General features: G+C 37.1%; 1 protein-coding gene across 4 annotated transcripts in view; it reads right to left on the bottom strand.

Moving 5' to 3' along the window:
• Positions 1-17,803, bottom strand: part of ROS1 (ROS proto-oncogene 1, receptor tyrosine kinase) — a 120,536-nt gene that overhangs the window by 66,905 nt on the left and 35,828 nt on the right. For all 4 annotated transcript variants that reach the window (XR_012002881.1, XM_072765453.1, XM_072765467.1 and 1 more), the window contains exons 14-19: positions 16,360-16,856; positions 14,827-15,039; positions 13,800-13,910; positions 12,574-12,752; positions 10,553-10,744; positions 6,166-6,266 (exon numbers count right to left, since the gene is read on the bottom strand). Coding sequence is in view for 3 of the 4 variants with exons in the window: in XM_072765453.1 (XP_072621554.1) it covers positions 6,166-6,266; positions 10,553-10,744; positions 12,574-12,752; positions 13,800-13,910; positions 14,827-15,039; positions 16,360-16,856 (1,293 nt within the window). In the remaining variant the exon portion in view is untranslated. The remainder of the gene's footprint in view (positions 1-6,165; positions 6,267-10,552; positions 10,745-12,573; positions 12,753-13,799; positions 13,911-14,826; positions 15,040-16,359; positions 16,857-17,803) is intronic.

The raw sequence follows: 17,803 nt of genomic DNA, 5'->3' as shown, positions 1-17,803 counted from the left end.
ATTGGGTATTTACCCAAAGAATAGAAAAACACTAATGTGAAAGGATATGTGCACCCCTGTGTTTATTGCAGCATTATTTACAATAGCCAAATTATGGAAGCAGCCCATGCATCCATCTATAGATATATAGATGATAGATAGATAGATAGATAGATAGATAGATAGATAGATAGATAGATGATAGATAGACATGTGCATATATATATACATATATAATGGAATATATCATGATATATATATCATGGAATATTATTCAGCCATAAAAAAGAATGAAATCTTGCCATTTGCAACAACATGGATTGAGCTAGAGGGTATGATGTAAGCCAAATAAGTCAGTCAGAGAAAGACAAATACCATATAATTTCATTCATATGTGGAATTTAAGAAACAAAACAAATGAACAAAGGAAAAAAGAGAGAGACAAACTCTTAACTATAGAGAACAAACTGATAGCTAACAGAGAGGAGGTGGGTAGGGGAATAGGTGAAATAGGTGGTGGGAATTAAACAGTACACTTATCATGATGAGCACGAACTAATATGCAAAACTGTTGAATATAGTGATATTGATCACTATATTAAACATTTGAAACTAATAGAACATTACATGCTAACTATACTGGAATTAAAATTAAAAACTTAATAAAAGTGAAAAACGAAAAATATACAAGAAAAAAAGATAATTCCTATTTAAAAAATCTCTGCCCTAGCGCATTAGCTTTTATTTTACTTTAACCCTTTACTGACCATCTCTCTGTTTAACTATGTATCATTATGCAAATTTGCACACCTCTGGGCCTGTTTCTCTATGAAATAAAATTACTTCTAAATTTTCCTAATGATTTAATGTCCTATATTTTAATCTGAGATATGTAAACACTCCCTCAAAGTTAAAAAACTGTTGACTGTGTATCAGTTTTTTTTCTTGGACAGAGATGGCGAAGAGACACAGAGAGAGAGAGAAAATCTCGAGCAGACTTCATGATCATCCCAGAGCCCTATGCAGGGTTTGATCTCATGACCTAAACCAAAACCAAATCAGACATTCAACCAACTGAACCACCTAGGTGCATGAATGTTGGCTTTCTAAATGAAAAACAGTAGCAAACATGGATTTCATGCAGTAGGCAAAAGTAAATTATATGACAAGTACACAGAGTTGAAGGTAATAATTGCAACTATATTGTCATATTTTTTTTAAGTTAGGCTCCACACTGGAGCCTTTTTTTTTTTTTTTTAAGTTAGGCTCCCCATGCAGGGCTTGTTGCTAGGATCAAGACCTGAGCTGAGATCAAGAGTCTGGCACTCAACCAGTTGAATCACCTAAGCACCCCTTTTCATAATTTTTTTAATTCATGAAACAAAATATTTTGAATATTGACTATGAACAGAGGAGCAAAGAACTAAGACAAATGGAAGTCAAACATCAAGATGGTAGATTTAAACCCAAGTATATCAATAATTATATTAAATGTAAATGAACCAAGCATCCAAATAAAAGAAACTGTCAGATTGAATAAAAAAGCAAAATCCCATATGCTGTTTACAAGAAACATACTTTAAATGTAAAGACAAGGGCGCCCAGGTGGCTCCATTGGTTAAGCATCTGCCTTCGGATCAGGTCATGATCTCAGGGTCCTGGGATCCAGACTTGTGTTGGGTTCCCTACTCAGTGGGGAATCTGCTTTTTCCTCTCCCTCTCTGTCTTCTCCTCCTATCATTCTCTCTGTCTCTCTGTCTCTCTCTCTCTCTCTCAGATAAACAAATAAAATCTTTCTAAAAATAAATAAATAAACACAAAAACTGATTAAAAGTAATGGGATGGAGAGAGATGTACCTTGCAAACATTAAGCATAAGAGAGCTGCTGGAACTAAACTGGTATCAGACAAAGTGGTCCCTAAGATGTAGAGTAGTACCATAGACTAATGAGGGTATTTTTTAGTGATAAAAGGCAATATAGTCAGGTATATAGGTGACAATATAAATACAAAGCACGCAGATACATCAACTAAAGAGAACTACAGGTAAATCTACAATCAGAGTTGAAGACTTTAACACCTCTTTCTCAGTGATAGATAATATAAGTAGACATAAATATTTTAACTATAGTAACCAATTTACATACTTGACAGTTATACTACTATATAACTACTGTCAGACTATTGTCAGACTACTATATCAGACAAGAGCAGAATAAATATTTTTTTTAAAGATTTCATTTATTTATTCATGATAGTCACAGAGAGAGAGAGAGGCAGAGACACAGGCAGAGGGAGAAGCAGGCTCCATGCAGGGAGCCCGACGTGGGATTCTATCCTGGGTCTCCAGGATCATGCCCCGGGCCGAAGGCAGGCGCTAAACCGGGGCACCACCCAGGGATCCCAATATTCTTCTTTAGTGCACATGGAACATTCACCATGACATACCCTATGGTGGGCGATAAAATAATCTCAAATAAATGTCAAAACATTGAAATTATATGAGGTACGTTCTTTGGCCACAATGATATTAAATTATAAATTATACCTAAACAATCCCAAAATACTTCAAAACTAAGCAACATACATTTTAAAAATATATGGATCAGAGAAAACTAATAAGGGAAATTAGAAAACATTTTGAAATCAATGATAATGAAACACACATACTAAAATTTGCGGAATACGACATGATTTCTAAAAGAAAGTTACAGCTTTAAATGTCAATATTATAAAAACATTAGTGAAATGATATGAACATAATGATTTCTCCTTTCATCTTCAAAAGCTAGAAGTAGAAGAGGAAATTATACCCAAAATAAGTAAAAGAAGAAATAATAAAAATAATACTAGAAAGAGGTGAAATAGAAAATGGAAAAACAGAGAGAAAAAAGCAACAAAACTAGAAGCTAGTTCTTTAAAAACATTAATAATCTGATAAACCCTTAACAAAAGTGATCAAGAAAAAAATATACCAATATCAGAGATATAAAAGGACATCAATACAGACCTTAAAGACATTGAAGTGTTAACTTGGAACTATTATTAAATTTAATTTGACAAATTCAAAATGGATAAATTCCTTAATAGACATGAATTACCAAAATTGATTCAAGAGGAAATAAAAATTTAAATAACTCTATATCTTTAAAACTTATTAAATTTTAATCACACAATTTTCCACAAAGAAAACTCCAGGCCCAGATGAATTCACTGGGGGATGCTATTAAAACTTAAGGAAGAATTAATATCAATGCTATAGAAACACTCAGAATATTGAGAAGGAAATGTTTCCTAATTCATTTTAAAATAATACTATAAACCCTCACTAAAGCATTCTGCATGAAACCAGAGCAGCGAATTTAGCAATGAATCAAGATGCAAAGTCAATATACGAAAATCAATTGAATTTCTCCATACTAGTTAATAAGCATTTAGAAAATGGAATTTTTAAAACATCACTTATAAACCATCAAAAAAATCAGAATATTAAGGATTAATTAATGAAGGATTACTTACACTGAAAACTATAAAACACTGCTGAAAGAAACTAAAGAAAGTCTAAATAAATGGTGAGAAACACCATTTTTATTGATTGGAAGACTCAGTATTTTATGATGTCCATTCTCCCTAAACTTATAAAAGATTTAAAATTCCAACAGGCTAGGGGTGCCTGGATAGCTCAGTTGGTTAAGTGACCGACTCTTGGTTTCAACTCAGGTCATGATCTCAGGGTTTGACATCAAACCCCACACCAGGTTCTGCACTCAGCCCAGAGTCTGCTTAAGATTCTCTCCCTCTCCTTCTGCCCCTCCTTCTGCTTTAATGCGAAATAAATAAATAAATAAAATCTTTTTTAAAAATTCTGATAGGCTTTATTCTAGAAATTAAGGAGATGATTTTTAAATTTGTTTGGAAAGACAAAGGATGAAGAATAGCCAAAGAAAAAAAAAACACTAAAAAAGAAAAACAAATTGAGGACTTAATATTACCTATCTTTAAGTCTTTTCCTAATTTATAGTAATCAAGAAGACTAAGCAAATTATCAAAGGAAAGAAAGAGTCTAAAAGTAGACCCAAATATGCTCAGTCAAATAATTTTAAACAAGGGCATCAAAGCAATTAAATAACAAGAAGCAAATTCTTTTAACAAATGGTACTGGAGGGGCACCAGGATAGCTCAGTTAAGCATCTGACTCTTGATTTCAGGTCAGGTCATGATCTCAGGCTCTGCACTGGGCATGGAGCTTGCTTAAGATTCTCTCTCTCTGGGGCACCTGAGTGGCTCAGTAAGTTAAGCGTCTGCCTTTGGCTCAGCCACGATCTCAGAGTCCTGGGATCAAGCCCCAAGTCACCCTCCCTGCTTGATGAGGAATCTGCTTCTCTCTTTCCCTCTGCTCCTCCCCTCCCACCCACCCCTACTCATGTGCGGGCTCTCTCTCTCAAATAGATAAAGTCTTTCTAAAAAATTCCCTCTCTCCCTCTCCCTCTGCCCCACACCCCACTCTCTCTCTCCCTCTCTAAAAACAAAGAAAAATAAATGGTGATAGGAGAATTGGATATTCCTATAAGAAAGAAACATCTAAAAAGCAGTATCTAAGAGCCATATCTAAAAACAATTTTAGATGGATCATATATTTAAATATGGAAACTAAAACAATTTTTAAAAGCATCATATAAAAAAAAGCATCATATAAAATCTTCACAACCTTAGGATACGCAAAGATTTCTTACAGAAGACACAGAAAACAAACCATAAAGAAAGTAATTCATAAATTGGGTAAGTCAAAATTTAAAACTTCTGCTCATGAAAACGTACCACCAACAAATAGAGAGGTAGGTCAAATGCTGGGGAGAAAATATTCACAACACGTATATTTAACAATGGATTTATATACAGAATACCTAAAGATCTCCTGCATCCCAATAATGAAAAGATATACAGCCAATTAAATACGGAGAAAATTTTTTGAACAGCCACATTATGAAAGATGATATATAAATAGTCAATAACAAATGAAAAAGAGGTCAAAATTGTTAGTCAATTAAAAAAAATTGTTAGTCATTGTCAAGTGTAAATTAAAAGCACAATGATATACTGCTACACACAACAGCAAATGGTGAAATTTTAAAGATTGCCGAAGCCAATTGTTGGGAGGATGTGGAAGACCCAGAACTCTTATACATCTCTGGGGGGAATGTAAAATGGTATGAACCCTTTGAAAACCAGGAAATTACTTTAGAAGTTAAGCATATATTTCCCCTATCTCCCAGTAATTCGACTCGTAGGTATTTATCCAAGAATATGTCCACAACAAGCTCTCCAAATAAATATTTGTACAGTTTTATCCATCATAACCAAAACTGGTAAGCAATCTAAAATGTCCATGAAGAGGAGAATAGATACGCAAACTATAGGATGTTCATGCAATGGAAAACCACTCAGGAATAAAAAGAGAAGACTAATACATGTAACAACATGAATGAATCATAAAGATATTATACCAAGTAAAAGAATCCAGACACAAAAAGTACATATTTCGGGGTGGGGGGGGTGGGAAGGGGCACAGGAAAACTTCTGTGATGATGGATATATCTGTATCTTAAAATGTATTTGCCAAAACTGATATGCTGGAGCACTGAAGATCTGAGCATTTCATATTATGTCTATTACATCTAATTTTTAAAAGCAAAATTGTAATAAAAAAAAAAGTCTAGAAGAAATGCTGGGGAAAAAAAATACCTGACAGCACCATTATGGAAGATGTGGTGATGCCAACAAGAGAAATGGGGACTTAGTCTGAGAACACAGATCAAGAGAATTATTCATGTGCTTCCTCCCACTCTAGTTTTCATGTGTGCCATACAGGAAGATTTCTGCCTAACTCCATCACGTACACTCTGCTTTGTTAAGATGAGGGAAAAAACAAATCCATCCATTTCCTGGGCTCTTGAGAAGCATTCTTCTCGGTATCTCCACTGTATTCTCTTTCTACCCCTTCCCAGTATTTACCATGTTCTATTGGAAGTAGTTGTTTACAAACCTATCTTTCCCCACAAGCACAATGCCTGTAAAAACAGTGGATAATTAGTAAATGTTTATTGGAAAAAAATTAATTTTCACATAACTGAAGGGGTAAGTCATTCTCATTCTCAACCAGTTGTTTTCAAGGGATATTATTACTTACCTCTGCCCCCGAAGAACAGCTGCATACAGGTGAATACATTGACTGTCTTGAACCAACCAATACAGAAGCCCATCACTAAGGTCTAAAGTTAGAGCAATTACCTAAATAGAAAATAAGGTAAAATGAATCAACTATATGTTTGGAGGATACTTTTGTGAATAACTCACACTGAAGCTATACATCTCTCTTTAACATCCTCCTTGGAACAATAAACTCAGTGATTTTTACTTTTCTCTAAATATAAAAATTATGTGAGTGTGTCTGCTGTTATGCCATTCGGGATATGGTTTCCTAAATATCCTCCAACGGCAGGGACTTCTATAAACTTAGCTCTGGTGGTTCTCAAAGTATGATTCTTGGACCAGCAGCATCAGCAACACCTGGAAACTTATCACAAATTCTCAACACCATTTCAGGTCCGACTGAATCAGGAACTTTGAGCCATTGCGTTAAGACTTGCCTAAAGCTAGCCATAACTTTGGACTCTGGCCACACAAGCCAATGAGTATCATTGTTTAAATCTATAATTCTCAAACATTGATGCACATCAGGATCACTTGTTGAGCTCATTAAACCCTTCAATTCCCAGAGTGCCTCCTACTAAATTATAATTTCTGGAGATGGAACCCAGTTTCCACTGTGTTTCAAAATTCCCCAGATAATTCTGTCACCAAGCTTGAGAACCAATGTTTTGAGCTGTTTTCAGGATTTTCTCTTTATCTCTGAAATTTGCAAGCTTCACTATTATGTGTTGGTCTATTTTTGTTGATTTTGTGAGGGGTCCTCTCTCTCTTGGATTTGAATGCCTATCTCCAAAAAAAAAAAAAAAAAAAAAAAAAGAATGCCTATCTCCTTCCCCAGATTAGGGAAGTTCTCAGCTATGATTTGCTCAAATATACCAACTGGCCCTTTCTTTCTCTCTCTTCATCCTCAGGCGCTCCAATAATTCTGATGTGGGTTCTTTTCATTGCGTCACAATAGCCTCTCCTTGTGGGCTATTATTTGCTTTTCTCTCTTTTCCTTAGCTTCCTTCCTTTCCATCAACTTGTCTTCTATGTCACTTGCTCTCTCTTCTCTCTTCTGCCTCATTTACCCTAGTTGTTAGAACATCCAATTTAGACTGCACCTCGGTTAGAGTATTTTTAATTTCAGCCTGATTAGATCTCATTTCAAGAACAAATGTTTTAAGCCATTTAAAATTACATTTCTGTTAATTACAACCAAAATGTCTTGACACATTTAAAAAATATAATATACACAGGGTTTTATGTGTTATAATTAGAGTCATGTATACATAAAGTTCTATTTCCACCTAACATCTGAAAACCACTCCTTACTCATCTTTCCTTGCCTTCTTGTTACACTGCAGTGTTAATTTTGTGTCCATTAGTCTAGATGAGGCCTGAGGAAAGACTGCTTCTCCCAAGAAATAGATTGCTTGGATAGAAGTTACAATTCAAGGGAACTCTTTTGCTTTCTTTGGCTTTAGAGGTATTTTTCAAATAAGCTGAGATTGTCAGGTGTCTGACCTCAGAGTGGTGGACAATTTCTACAGCAGACCTAGAGGCTAATAGGGATCAAGGACTAAAGTTGATGACTACATCTTTAACAAGACACTTCAGCATAAAAACAAAAATGATGAGCCAGTGAGAAATGTAAAAGGAAGACAACAAGGTAGCCAAGAACTAAAAATTCTTGCTGACAGGTTCCCCAAGGCCTGCTACAAAGGCATATCACTGCAAGAACCTCCAGCTGTCATATACATCACAGCCTTCTGTCTTCAAGGAAACTCAACCTACTTCTTTCCCACAAGATTTTTAAAAACTATTCTAGCAATCCCCAGCTTTTGGGGAGTTGAATCATGTCCTTGCCTTAGGCTAAAAGAAATGTATTGATTATTGTTTCAGTTAAAGAAAATCAGATTAATTTTGTATGGTTATTTATAATGAGATGCACTTGAGTTTTCCAAATTACAAAGTCTATTTTTATCTCTTAAAAAAGAATATTCTACTGGGCCCCTGGGTGGCTCAGTGGTTGAACATCTGCCTTTGGCTCGGGGCGTGATCCCAGAGTCCTGAGATCGAGTTCCATATCGGGCTCCCCAGAGGGAGCCTACTTCTCCCTCTGCCTATGTCTCTGCCTCTCTCTGTGTGTCTCTCATAAATAAATAAAATCTTTAAAAAAAGAATACTCTATGATTCCCTATTCTAAAATACAACAAACTATTCAAGCTGTAGGTGAAATTCAGGTATTGGGTCATTACCCTATTCCTTTGCATCAGTCATTTGGGTCCAGATTTAAACAGAGCCAGAGGACATTCCATAAATCTTTGGTAACCATTGTTATGTCTAATAATGCCCATGCCTTGGAAATAATCCCTTTGATCTAAACTAAAAACTTGAGGTTTAATCCTATGGTAAAATGTACTATGCACTATGAGCCTGCTTAATCCATCAGATGTGGCAAAGGGTATCTATTTACTTCGGATGAATATTGCACTGCATTCTCCCTTTGAATCACACAAATATGAAGTCTTTCTATAAGTAATTGGCTGATTACTTAATCATACATGTAGATTGCAAAGTATCTCATGACTCCATGATAAACCTATGAGTAATGTATGAAGGAATGACAGTGAAATGGAGAATTTTGCTCAGTGCAAAAGTCACCTTCAAAACACCCACTAGCATTAATGGAAGCAGATGGGTAAGACATCAAGCCATGGAACCAGAACACAGATTTGCATGAGCAACAACACTCATCAGCCAGTGAGAAGATTTGAAATGAAGAATTAAAGAAGGATATATTTTCTCAAACATGCTGAGAAATCTAATTTTTCACTCATTTACAGAAAAGTCCCCAGGGCTACTGCAGAACTTTTCTAAGTGAATATATCTCAAATGACCAGACTGGAGCAGTAGGGTAGATTACTGACAAAGCCCCAGGAATAGATAGAAAGTTACTCTTGAGATAATATTATCTTTAATATGCTTTTACAAAAATAAAAGTGCTTTGCCCTAACATTTATTATTGAGACATAAAAAATATACTCTCTTGCATTCAGACTCAAGTGGCTCCAAAATAGAATCAAGGGATATTTTTATGATTTGACAGGAATAATTAATCTCTGGATATAGAGCATAAATTTTTATTTCTTTTAAATATCTATGCTATAATCTATATATGCAAATAAGGTCTTATTTTTTTTTTTTTGAAGATTTTATTTATTTGATAGAGAGAGAGCACAAGCAGGGGGAACTGAAGCTGGAGCAGCAGGCTCCCCACTAAGCATAGAACCCCGACATGGAGCTTGATCCCAGGACCCAGGAATCATGATCTGAGACCAAGGCAGATGCTTAACGGACTGAGCCACCCAGGGGCCCCAGCAAAATAAGCTCTTTTAAGTACCGTGAGAATTACAGCCCATGTGTTCTGGAATTGAGGATCATGTGACTCACAATTTGTTTATAAATGACCTGGTATATTTATATTTATGTATATTTATTACATTTATCTCTACTGACAGAAAAAGATTATTTAAAAAATAAGAAAAATTTTAAAGAATAGCCTAGGTAGAAGTAGTATGAATGTTTTCTTTCTTTTTTCATGCTTTTCTGTGATTTCCAAGTTCCTACAGCAAGCAGATGTTATTGTTATGATCAGGAAACATGAAATTTAGAAATTTAGATGAATAGCTACAGCATATCAAGAAAATAGGTATTGCTTTTATAAGTTGAGGAAGTAACCTGTGTTTAGAAACATTCTTATATCAGGGGTGTTCTTCAGATTTCGTTACAATCAAAAGAACTTAACTACTGAGTGGTTACCAAGTGCCTGGAACTATTCTCAGTACCTCCCATTAGTTATCTCATTTAATCTTTGTAACAACCCTAAGAGGTAGGACAATTGCTCATATTCTCGTTTTACAGATAGGAAACAGACAAAGAGAAGTCACATAATGTGCTTAAGAGTCACCATTTTTAGAGTTTTTCAGTACCCAAAATCAACTGAATATAATAAAACATCTAAGCAGTCAGTACCCAAAATTGATGGAAAATAATAAAACATCTAATCATTATGCTGCAAGAAGCTCTAAAATATCCAATTCCTGAAGACTATAAAAACAGTCAAATTAAAATGTTTTCAAGGAGGAGTCTATTCAAAATAAAGCAAATTATAAAATTCTCCATATTGTGTTTTAATTTATTTAATCAATTATGACAATAAAATAAGACTTAGAGAAATTTTGGTTATACAAAGACCTTGACAGTATTTCCTTACAGATTCTACTGAACTATTCACAATAAGCAGAAACAGTGTTGTCATAACTATACAATGGCACTATTTAATATTAGTAAATGATCAGATCTTATTTTTAATTCATCACCTTTTTCCCAGAAAGCCAAGGCTGTGCTTGTAGGATAAGGGAACTTTCTCCATTTAGCCTGGTACTTTCAACTGAGTACAGTGTGGTCCAATAGAGATAACCTCCAACTGAATCCACCACCATATCATTCACCAACAACTTCACGTGAGTCACAATGTCTGTGTGCCCTGTCAACAGAGACTGCCTTTGTATCTGTAAAACATGATTGTACGGTTGGTTAATAATTTTCACATGACATGGTTATTTCTGAGTAGCTTATCGCAATCTTAGTAAATTACTGCATTCATCCAATCATGAATATTTATTAGCACTATGTGCTGGGTAGTGTGCAAACCTTTGGAATCATAATAGTCACGGTAGCTGACTCTAGAAAAAAGGGAGGCAAATTTATTTTGAGTCAAAATACTTACTTTTCCTAATCATACAACCAGACAAGTGAAACACTGCTAGGTAAGAATGCATTTGATTGGACTCCAGGAGAAGATGTATATATCTTGATAAATGATGACGTCTCTCCTTACTCATCTCTATCAGTATATTTCCCTGATATTAATTACTGCCATTACTGAATACTTACTATGTGTCCGGCAGTGTACACTTTTATCTTTAAAATATTAGCTTTTGTAACCCTAACATTATGTCTATAAAGGATTTCTATCACAAGTTAGCTGGGTTCAAAGAAGTTAAGTAATTTTTCTTGAAGTTAAGCAGTTTTGTAAGGGATAGAGCAAATACTTGAAACCAGTTTCTACATCCACTCTTCCACTTCCTCCTTCAAAATTATTTTTGAACTAATCCATTTTAGGGAATATTCTCAGATTTACCCCACTCAACTCCATTCCACCCGCATATCATTGGCACTTATGAATTCAGACTTACCACATCTCTTTGTCTAAATACATTGCTTTGCATGCTTCTTCTCTTATTTTATGTATGTATTTTCTCTCATCAAAAGAACAAGGACAAGTAGCGATGGTTTGTACAACACTGAATATACTAAAAAACAATGTATTTTATACGATAAAAGGGTGAACTTTATCATATGTGAATTGTAGCTCATAAAGTTGATTTTTTTAAAGCAGATACATGTGTACTATTTACTTCCTATTCCCTACTATGCCTGACCTCATGGCTCTCAACACATTGGTAATGGATAAATGATTGCTGAGTCAATAAATGAATGGACAATAAGTCCCCACCTGTTAAGAAAATGATTCCAGAACCATATTTGTGGATCTGTCAGACCAGTATTCTCATCTTTGACCGTCCTTCTCTTCAAAGTGTACCACTACACAGATGTGCAGGATATCTTCATTTTGCATCCAGCGACACTGTCCACCCTCGCCACCCTACTCTGCGCCTTCGAAGGCTGGTGCCATAGACTGAATCAACTGGATTCTCTTATTCTCTGGCTTCCAGTGACATTCAGCCAACGGAAGCACTGGTGGAAGATCAGAGGGCAGAAAGATAGAAGGAGTGGGGCCCTTATTCCCTCAGGTCACTCCTTGCCAGACCATCCCTTCTGACACTGGCTGGGTGTCATGCCAGCAATTCCTATAGCTATGGCTCTCACCAGTCTTCCCCTTCAGCCCCTTGGCCCCCACATGCCTGAAGGTGGTTATATCTTCCACCTTACTCGCCTAGGGCATGCTTCACTATCCTTTCCTGATTTTCCTTAGCCCTCACCACATCTTTGGAAACAGTCCCTTCATTGGGTTTTCTTTAATCGTCTCTTTGGAGTATGCCATCTTCCTCCAGAACACTGACCCACAGATAAACATTTTAATATATTCAAGATATTATTGAAAATAAATAGCTAGTACACTGAATAGCAATATAAAGCTTTCTTTACATAGAAATCCCCTTTCATTAAAAAGTGAGTAGGTATGGAGACAAATATTAAATAAATAATAGCATAAGTGGCATATCACTATGAAAACAAAATCATGAAAATGACATGTATGTCACTTAAGTGGGTGGGGATTGTCTTAGAATATCCAGAATGCTGAGCTTGAACTTACCACGTATGTCTTTCCAGCCCAGTAGAGAAATTGACCCAGCCAATCAAAAGCTAAAGCCCCTGCTCCTGAAATGTTGGGTATGTGATAATTCTCTGAGATATCCGTCCCATTCAGCAGCCACATGTAAACATCACCTTTCACGTCGCTGTAGTAGAGGCTATTGTTATACCAATCCATATCTCAAAACAAAGTGAATTGGTAGCAGTTATTTTTCATGTATGCCAGCATAACCGAGGCAAGTCAACAAAATCACAAAGCACATACTAACATGATATTCATAAGAACTTCAGGGACCTGTCCAGAATGTTCCAATAATGTTCTCTCAAAATCTCAATCCCTGGGACCAGGGAGAGGGACTAACATTCACTGAGACCCTCCTCTTTGCCAAACATTGTCCTAGGCACTTAATATCTCTCACTTAAATCTGAAAACAAAGGTATGAAGTAGGAATTACCCCATTTTTGACTTGGTGAACCTGAGACTCAGAGATAATATCTATTTTGCCTAAGGCCTTATAGATGAAAACAGTAAGAGCTCAGATTCAAGACAACTCCTAAGCACCATTCTTCCTACTATTACCATACTACCTCCTAAGTCCAAGTCCTGTATTGGTCAGAAATGCTGCTATACTCTTAGTGGCCCAGCAAATAGAACAAATAACTAACATAATTATAGAAGATGTCATCTGCAAGCAAGTTCACTGGTACACCATTCCACAATGAAGACTTTCCTTCATTCTAAGGTCTTCTAGGCAAAATTACCCACTTATTACTTAATAATCCTCTTTGTCAAGAGATTATTTCTTACACTTTACTTAGAACTTCATGCAACCATTCTATTCTCCACTCTTATAGCAAACATAGTAAATTATTTAAGTACAACTGTTTTAGTGGAATCAGATAGGCTGTTACCACAAGACAACATTGAGAGACTCAAATATATGAGAACTATATAAAAGCCTTTTTGAAATGGGCATAAATCAATAAATAGCCTCACATTTTGTGAAATAACAAATAGCATCCATACTTGAGAATTGACATTTTCTTTTTTTTTTTTTTGAGAATTGACATTTTCTTAATGACATCACTTGCAGTATATAGTTCAGTCAATGTTTTTTCTTTCATTATTTTCCTGATACTAAAACACTCAGTTCTTTGGGTGAAGAGCTTAGGAAGTCATATATGTAGAAACATGACATCCAAGTCAACAAGGGATTTGGTGTTTACCTGACACATTTCCTATATCAGAGGATATTAATTCTCCTGGGCCAAAGCTATTTAATGGCTTACTCCAAAGACCATCTTCTTTCACAGCCATAATAAATGGTGGTTCTGAAGCTATTTGGTAAAAAGAAATCAAAAAGAAATATCACAGAAAGCACACGTTTTAAGGTACACGTCTTATACCCTAAGATTTCCTTTATAAACTAAAACACTATGAACATTTGAGAAATACTGTGGAAGGATATGAATGATTACCTCTGCTTAACAGAATTACCTATCATATTAAACACACTGTCTGAATTTTCCATAAATAATTGAAATTGAATGTGAAGAGAAATGTGTGGTGATGCTGCTTTTATAGCAATGTCATGGTCATGGCACTATTTCTCCACCATCTCTGGCTATTGGTTGCCATAGTTCCATGCAAAGGATCCAGAAGTCATCATGATAACAACAGCAGCATAAATGATACAGTTCTCTTTCAGCCAAGAATGGGGTGGTCAGCATAATTCACAGCCCCCTAACTTCTCTCACCGTGACCCTCAGAATTCAAGGGATATTTTTGTTTACTAAACCATGAGAAAGAAGAAAGCCATAAAGAAGAAGAAAAGTATATGGTTTCCTCAAAAATACCCTCAAAAGTTTAAAACAACAATTTAAAAACGTAAATTAAAAATCACACAAGGTTCCATTTGCTTTCCTAGTCCAGATAATAAACACATATGCAAGAGATCCAGGCATCCTCATTCCGGTTCTTTTTGTTTTTTAAGATTTTATTTATGAGAAAACAGAGAGAGGCAGAGACACAGGCAGAGGGAGAAGCAGGCTCCCGGCTGGGAGCCCAATGCAGGACTCAATCCCAGGACCCCGGGATCAGGACCTGAGCCGAAGGTAGACGCTCAACCACTGAGCCACGCAGGTATCCCCTCATTCCAGTTCTTTACCACATCAGAGTTGAGGAACTCTTAAGGACACAGGGAATAAACCTATTCTGTCCGAATTACCATCTAAATCAAAAACATTTTCTCACCTGGCACCAGGGTAGTACCCACCAAGGGCTCTGACCAAGGGCCTGGTCCCTTGGGTGAACTGGCTCTTACAGAAACCTTGTATTTTGTAGCACTCTGCAGCTCGGGTACATTAAGCATGGTCCCACTTATGTTAGAGAAAATATGAGTGATTTCAGGAAAGTCTTGGGTTGATACTTCCACCTCATAAATCCAGTTCTGCCAAGCAGAGGGACCTAATCAGAAGAGTTAAACAGTATTACTCACCAGGATGAGGCAGGTAAGGGCAAGCAAAAGACTGTCAGTAAGCTCATCTATAGCTTCATCTGGAGTGGAAGGGTAATTGGGCAGTAAAACATGCTACCCCACTAGTCGTCAGGGTTTGGCTGCTGATAGGACTAGGACACTGTCCATTCCAGCCATGTCGTGGTTTTTTGCTCCATCGAAGGAGACACCATTTCCAACAAATCAGAGTCAAAGCTCAGTCAAAGCTAAATGTGTGGCTGCATAAAATTGTCAAAGGGACGTTAAATAGCACCACCAGGTGTAACCAGGCTCATAATAAATATTTAATGATGAATCTCTAATATAATTCTCAGAGTTTGCATAGCATCTTCCTCCTAGAAGCCCAAACTCATAAAAAACAAACAACGAAAACTCCCTGAATACATAGCAAACAGATATAATCAGCTTTGTCTTAAAGTCAAAAATGGTCCGTGTTTGCTAAACGCTCTACGACCAGGAGTTGGCAAACTATAATCCACAGGGCAAATCTGGCCCACTGCCTGTTTTTGTAAATAAAATTGTACTGGAACAGCCACGGTTCCTCATTTACATATTATCTATTGCTGTGTACACACTGCAACGGCAGACCTGAGTAGCTGTGACACAGACCATATGGCCCACAGAGCTGACCATATGTACCATCTAGTCCTTTCTCTATAAAAAAGTTTGCCGATCTCTATGCTAGATGCTGTTCTAAGTGTGCTATTTATTGCACCTTAATCTGTATGATAATCCCATAGAAAGATAGAGTTAACATTCCCATTTTCTCGTAGCGAAAACCAATGCGTGGAGTGGTTAAGTAATGTGCCCAGGACCATTCTGCTAATAAATGACAAGACCAGCCTTTGAACTCATGCAGGCTCCAGGGCCCACCTGCTTACGCTCCATACACACTGCCTATCTATCCAGAGATGGAAGTTCAAGTTCAGGGAGTTTTAGGAAGTTGCTCCAATTCATGCAAGGTCCAGTTGGATAAAGATCTCAACCCACCCACTCTATCCCTCTGGCTAACACATTCACTCAGACTAGAATGTCAGTGCCTGGCTCCCAGTAGACATCCAACAAATGTTCAAACTATTGGGTTGGGATACACGGAGCAAATATAGAGACCCTCCTAATGCAAAACCAATAAATCCAGAGCTTTTTCTGGAGCTAAATAGCCCTTCTGGCTGATGACTGAGTGATCACATACAGGTTCTCAAAATTGAGTCACAATGTCAAGCAATTCAAACTTTCCTCCTTCCAGCAACACTGGGGTGGGGGGCACTCACTGGCTCCGATGGCGAGGGCAGGGGGCTTCCACTGAACCAGGGCCTGGTGGGAGCCAAACAGCACGGAGAGCTGCTGCGGGCGGCCGGGCAGGGGGTATGGCTGGGCGTAGGAGCCCAAGATGACCAAGTTACCAAATCCAAACTCTTCTATGTGACTCAGGTCACATCCCACGATGAACTCATTAAAAGACAAAGAGTCCTGTTGGAAAACAGCCTTGCCATCTGTGACAAGGAAGTCGTTGTTTTCACAAGCAAAGCTCTTCACGTCAGCAAAGGAGACAGGAGCTAGGACAAGGTGGGAAGCAGAGCCGTCCAGAAACGTTGACATGAAGACGTGAGCGGTGTCATTGAAGTAGATGATTCGTTTGGACTGTGGCTTCACTGCAAAGTCCTTTAATGTGGGACTCTCCACAATGCGTAGGGCTTCTGAGTCCCGACCAGATGGCACAGGGAGATCTACTCTATAAATGCCGTCCTTCAGGAGGTAAAAGACATACCTGACATAGGAGCAAAAGAAGCCTGGTGTGATCCAATGCAAGCGTAGATGAATAACCTCAGCCCACTGCTCTGTCCTATTCTGCAATCAGAACCATTTATCGCACCAGTCATTAAGTGCAGGGTGTCCCCGGGTGCGAAAGGGTAAAGGCACTTACTAAAGACAAGCACTATTCATTCCAGGTAGAAGCTGCAACCTTGGAAAATTTCAGCCTCCCTTACAATGCTTAGTCTTCCAGTGACATGTGTGACTTTATAAAGAATCAGAATTTAAGAGCAGAAAGGGTAATGAAGCCCACTTTTGAAGGAAAGCGTATTATATAAAAATTACAGGGCCAAACATGTTACATATTGTAAAACACTTTTCCCCAAAATGCACATATTCTTAAATCTAATTCTTTCGATCCATTTTCCCACGCGTTGTGAGTAATAAAACAGAAGGAAGCAAAAACATTTAACCCATTTTTTGAAACCAGTTACTATTTCGCTATAACTATCCAGCAGAACTACTTGGCATTTTGCAGTGGACTGTTTATATATATATATAAACACACCCAGAAGTTAGAAGGAGCCAGTGGAAGAATTTTGAAAAAGACATCTAATTTGGAGCCAAATCTCATGGTAACAGTGTGGGTGGATTTTTAATAATGAAAAAGAAAATACCACCAAAATATTTCATTCATAAACCAAATCTGTAAATAGAGTTTTAACTACAATATAAAACTATTAGTTTAGATACGCTTGGGGGGCTCAGTCAGTTGAGTGTCTGCCTTCAGCTCAGGTCATGATCCCAGGATCAAACCCACATCAGGCTCCCTGCTCAGCCAGGAGCCTGCTTCTCTGTCTCCCTCTACTCTTCACTCCCACCCCCGGCTTCTCTCTCTCTCTCTCTCTCTCTCTCTCTCTCTCATGCGCTTACTCTTTCTGTCAAATAAATAAAATATTTTTA

This window comes from Vulpes vulpes, chromosome 1, assembly GCF_048418805.1.
Source record: "Vulpes vulpes isolate BD-2025 chromosome 1, VulVul3, whole genome shotgun sequence".
In the NCBI taxonomy this organism is placed as follows: Eukaryota; Metazoa; Chordata; class Mammalia; order Carnivora; family Canidae; genus Vulpes; species Vulpes vulpes.
This window is presented reverse-complemented; position numbering and strand designations above follow the sequence as displayed.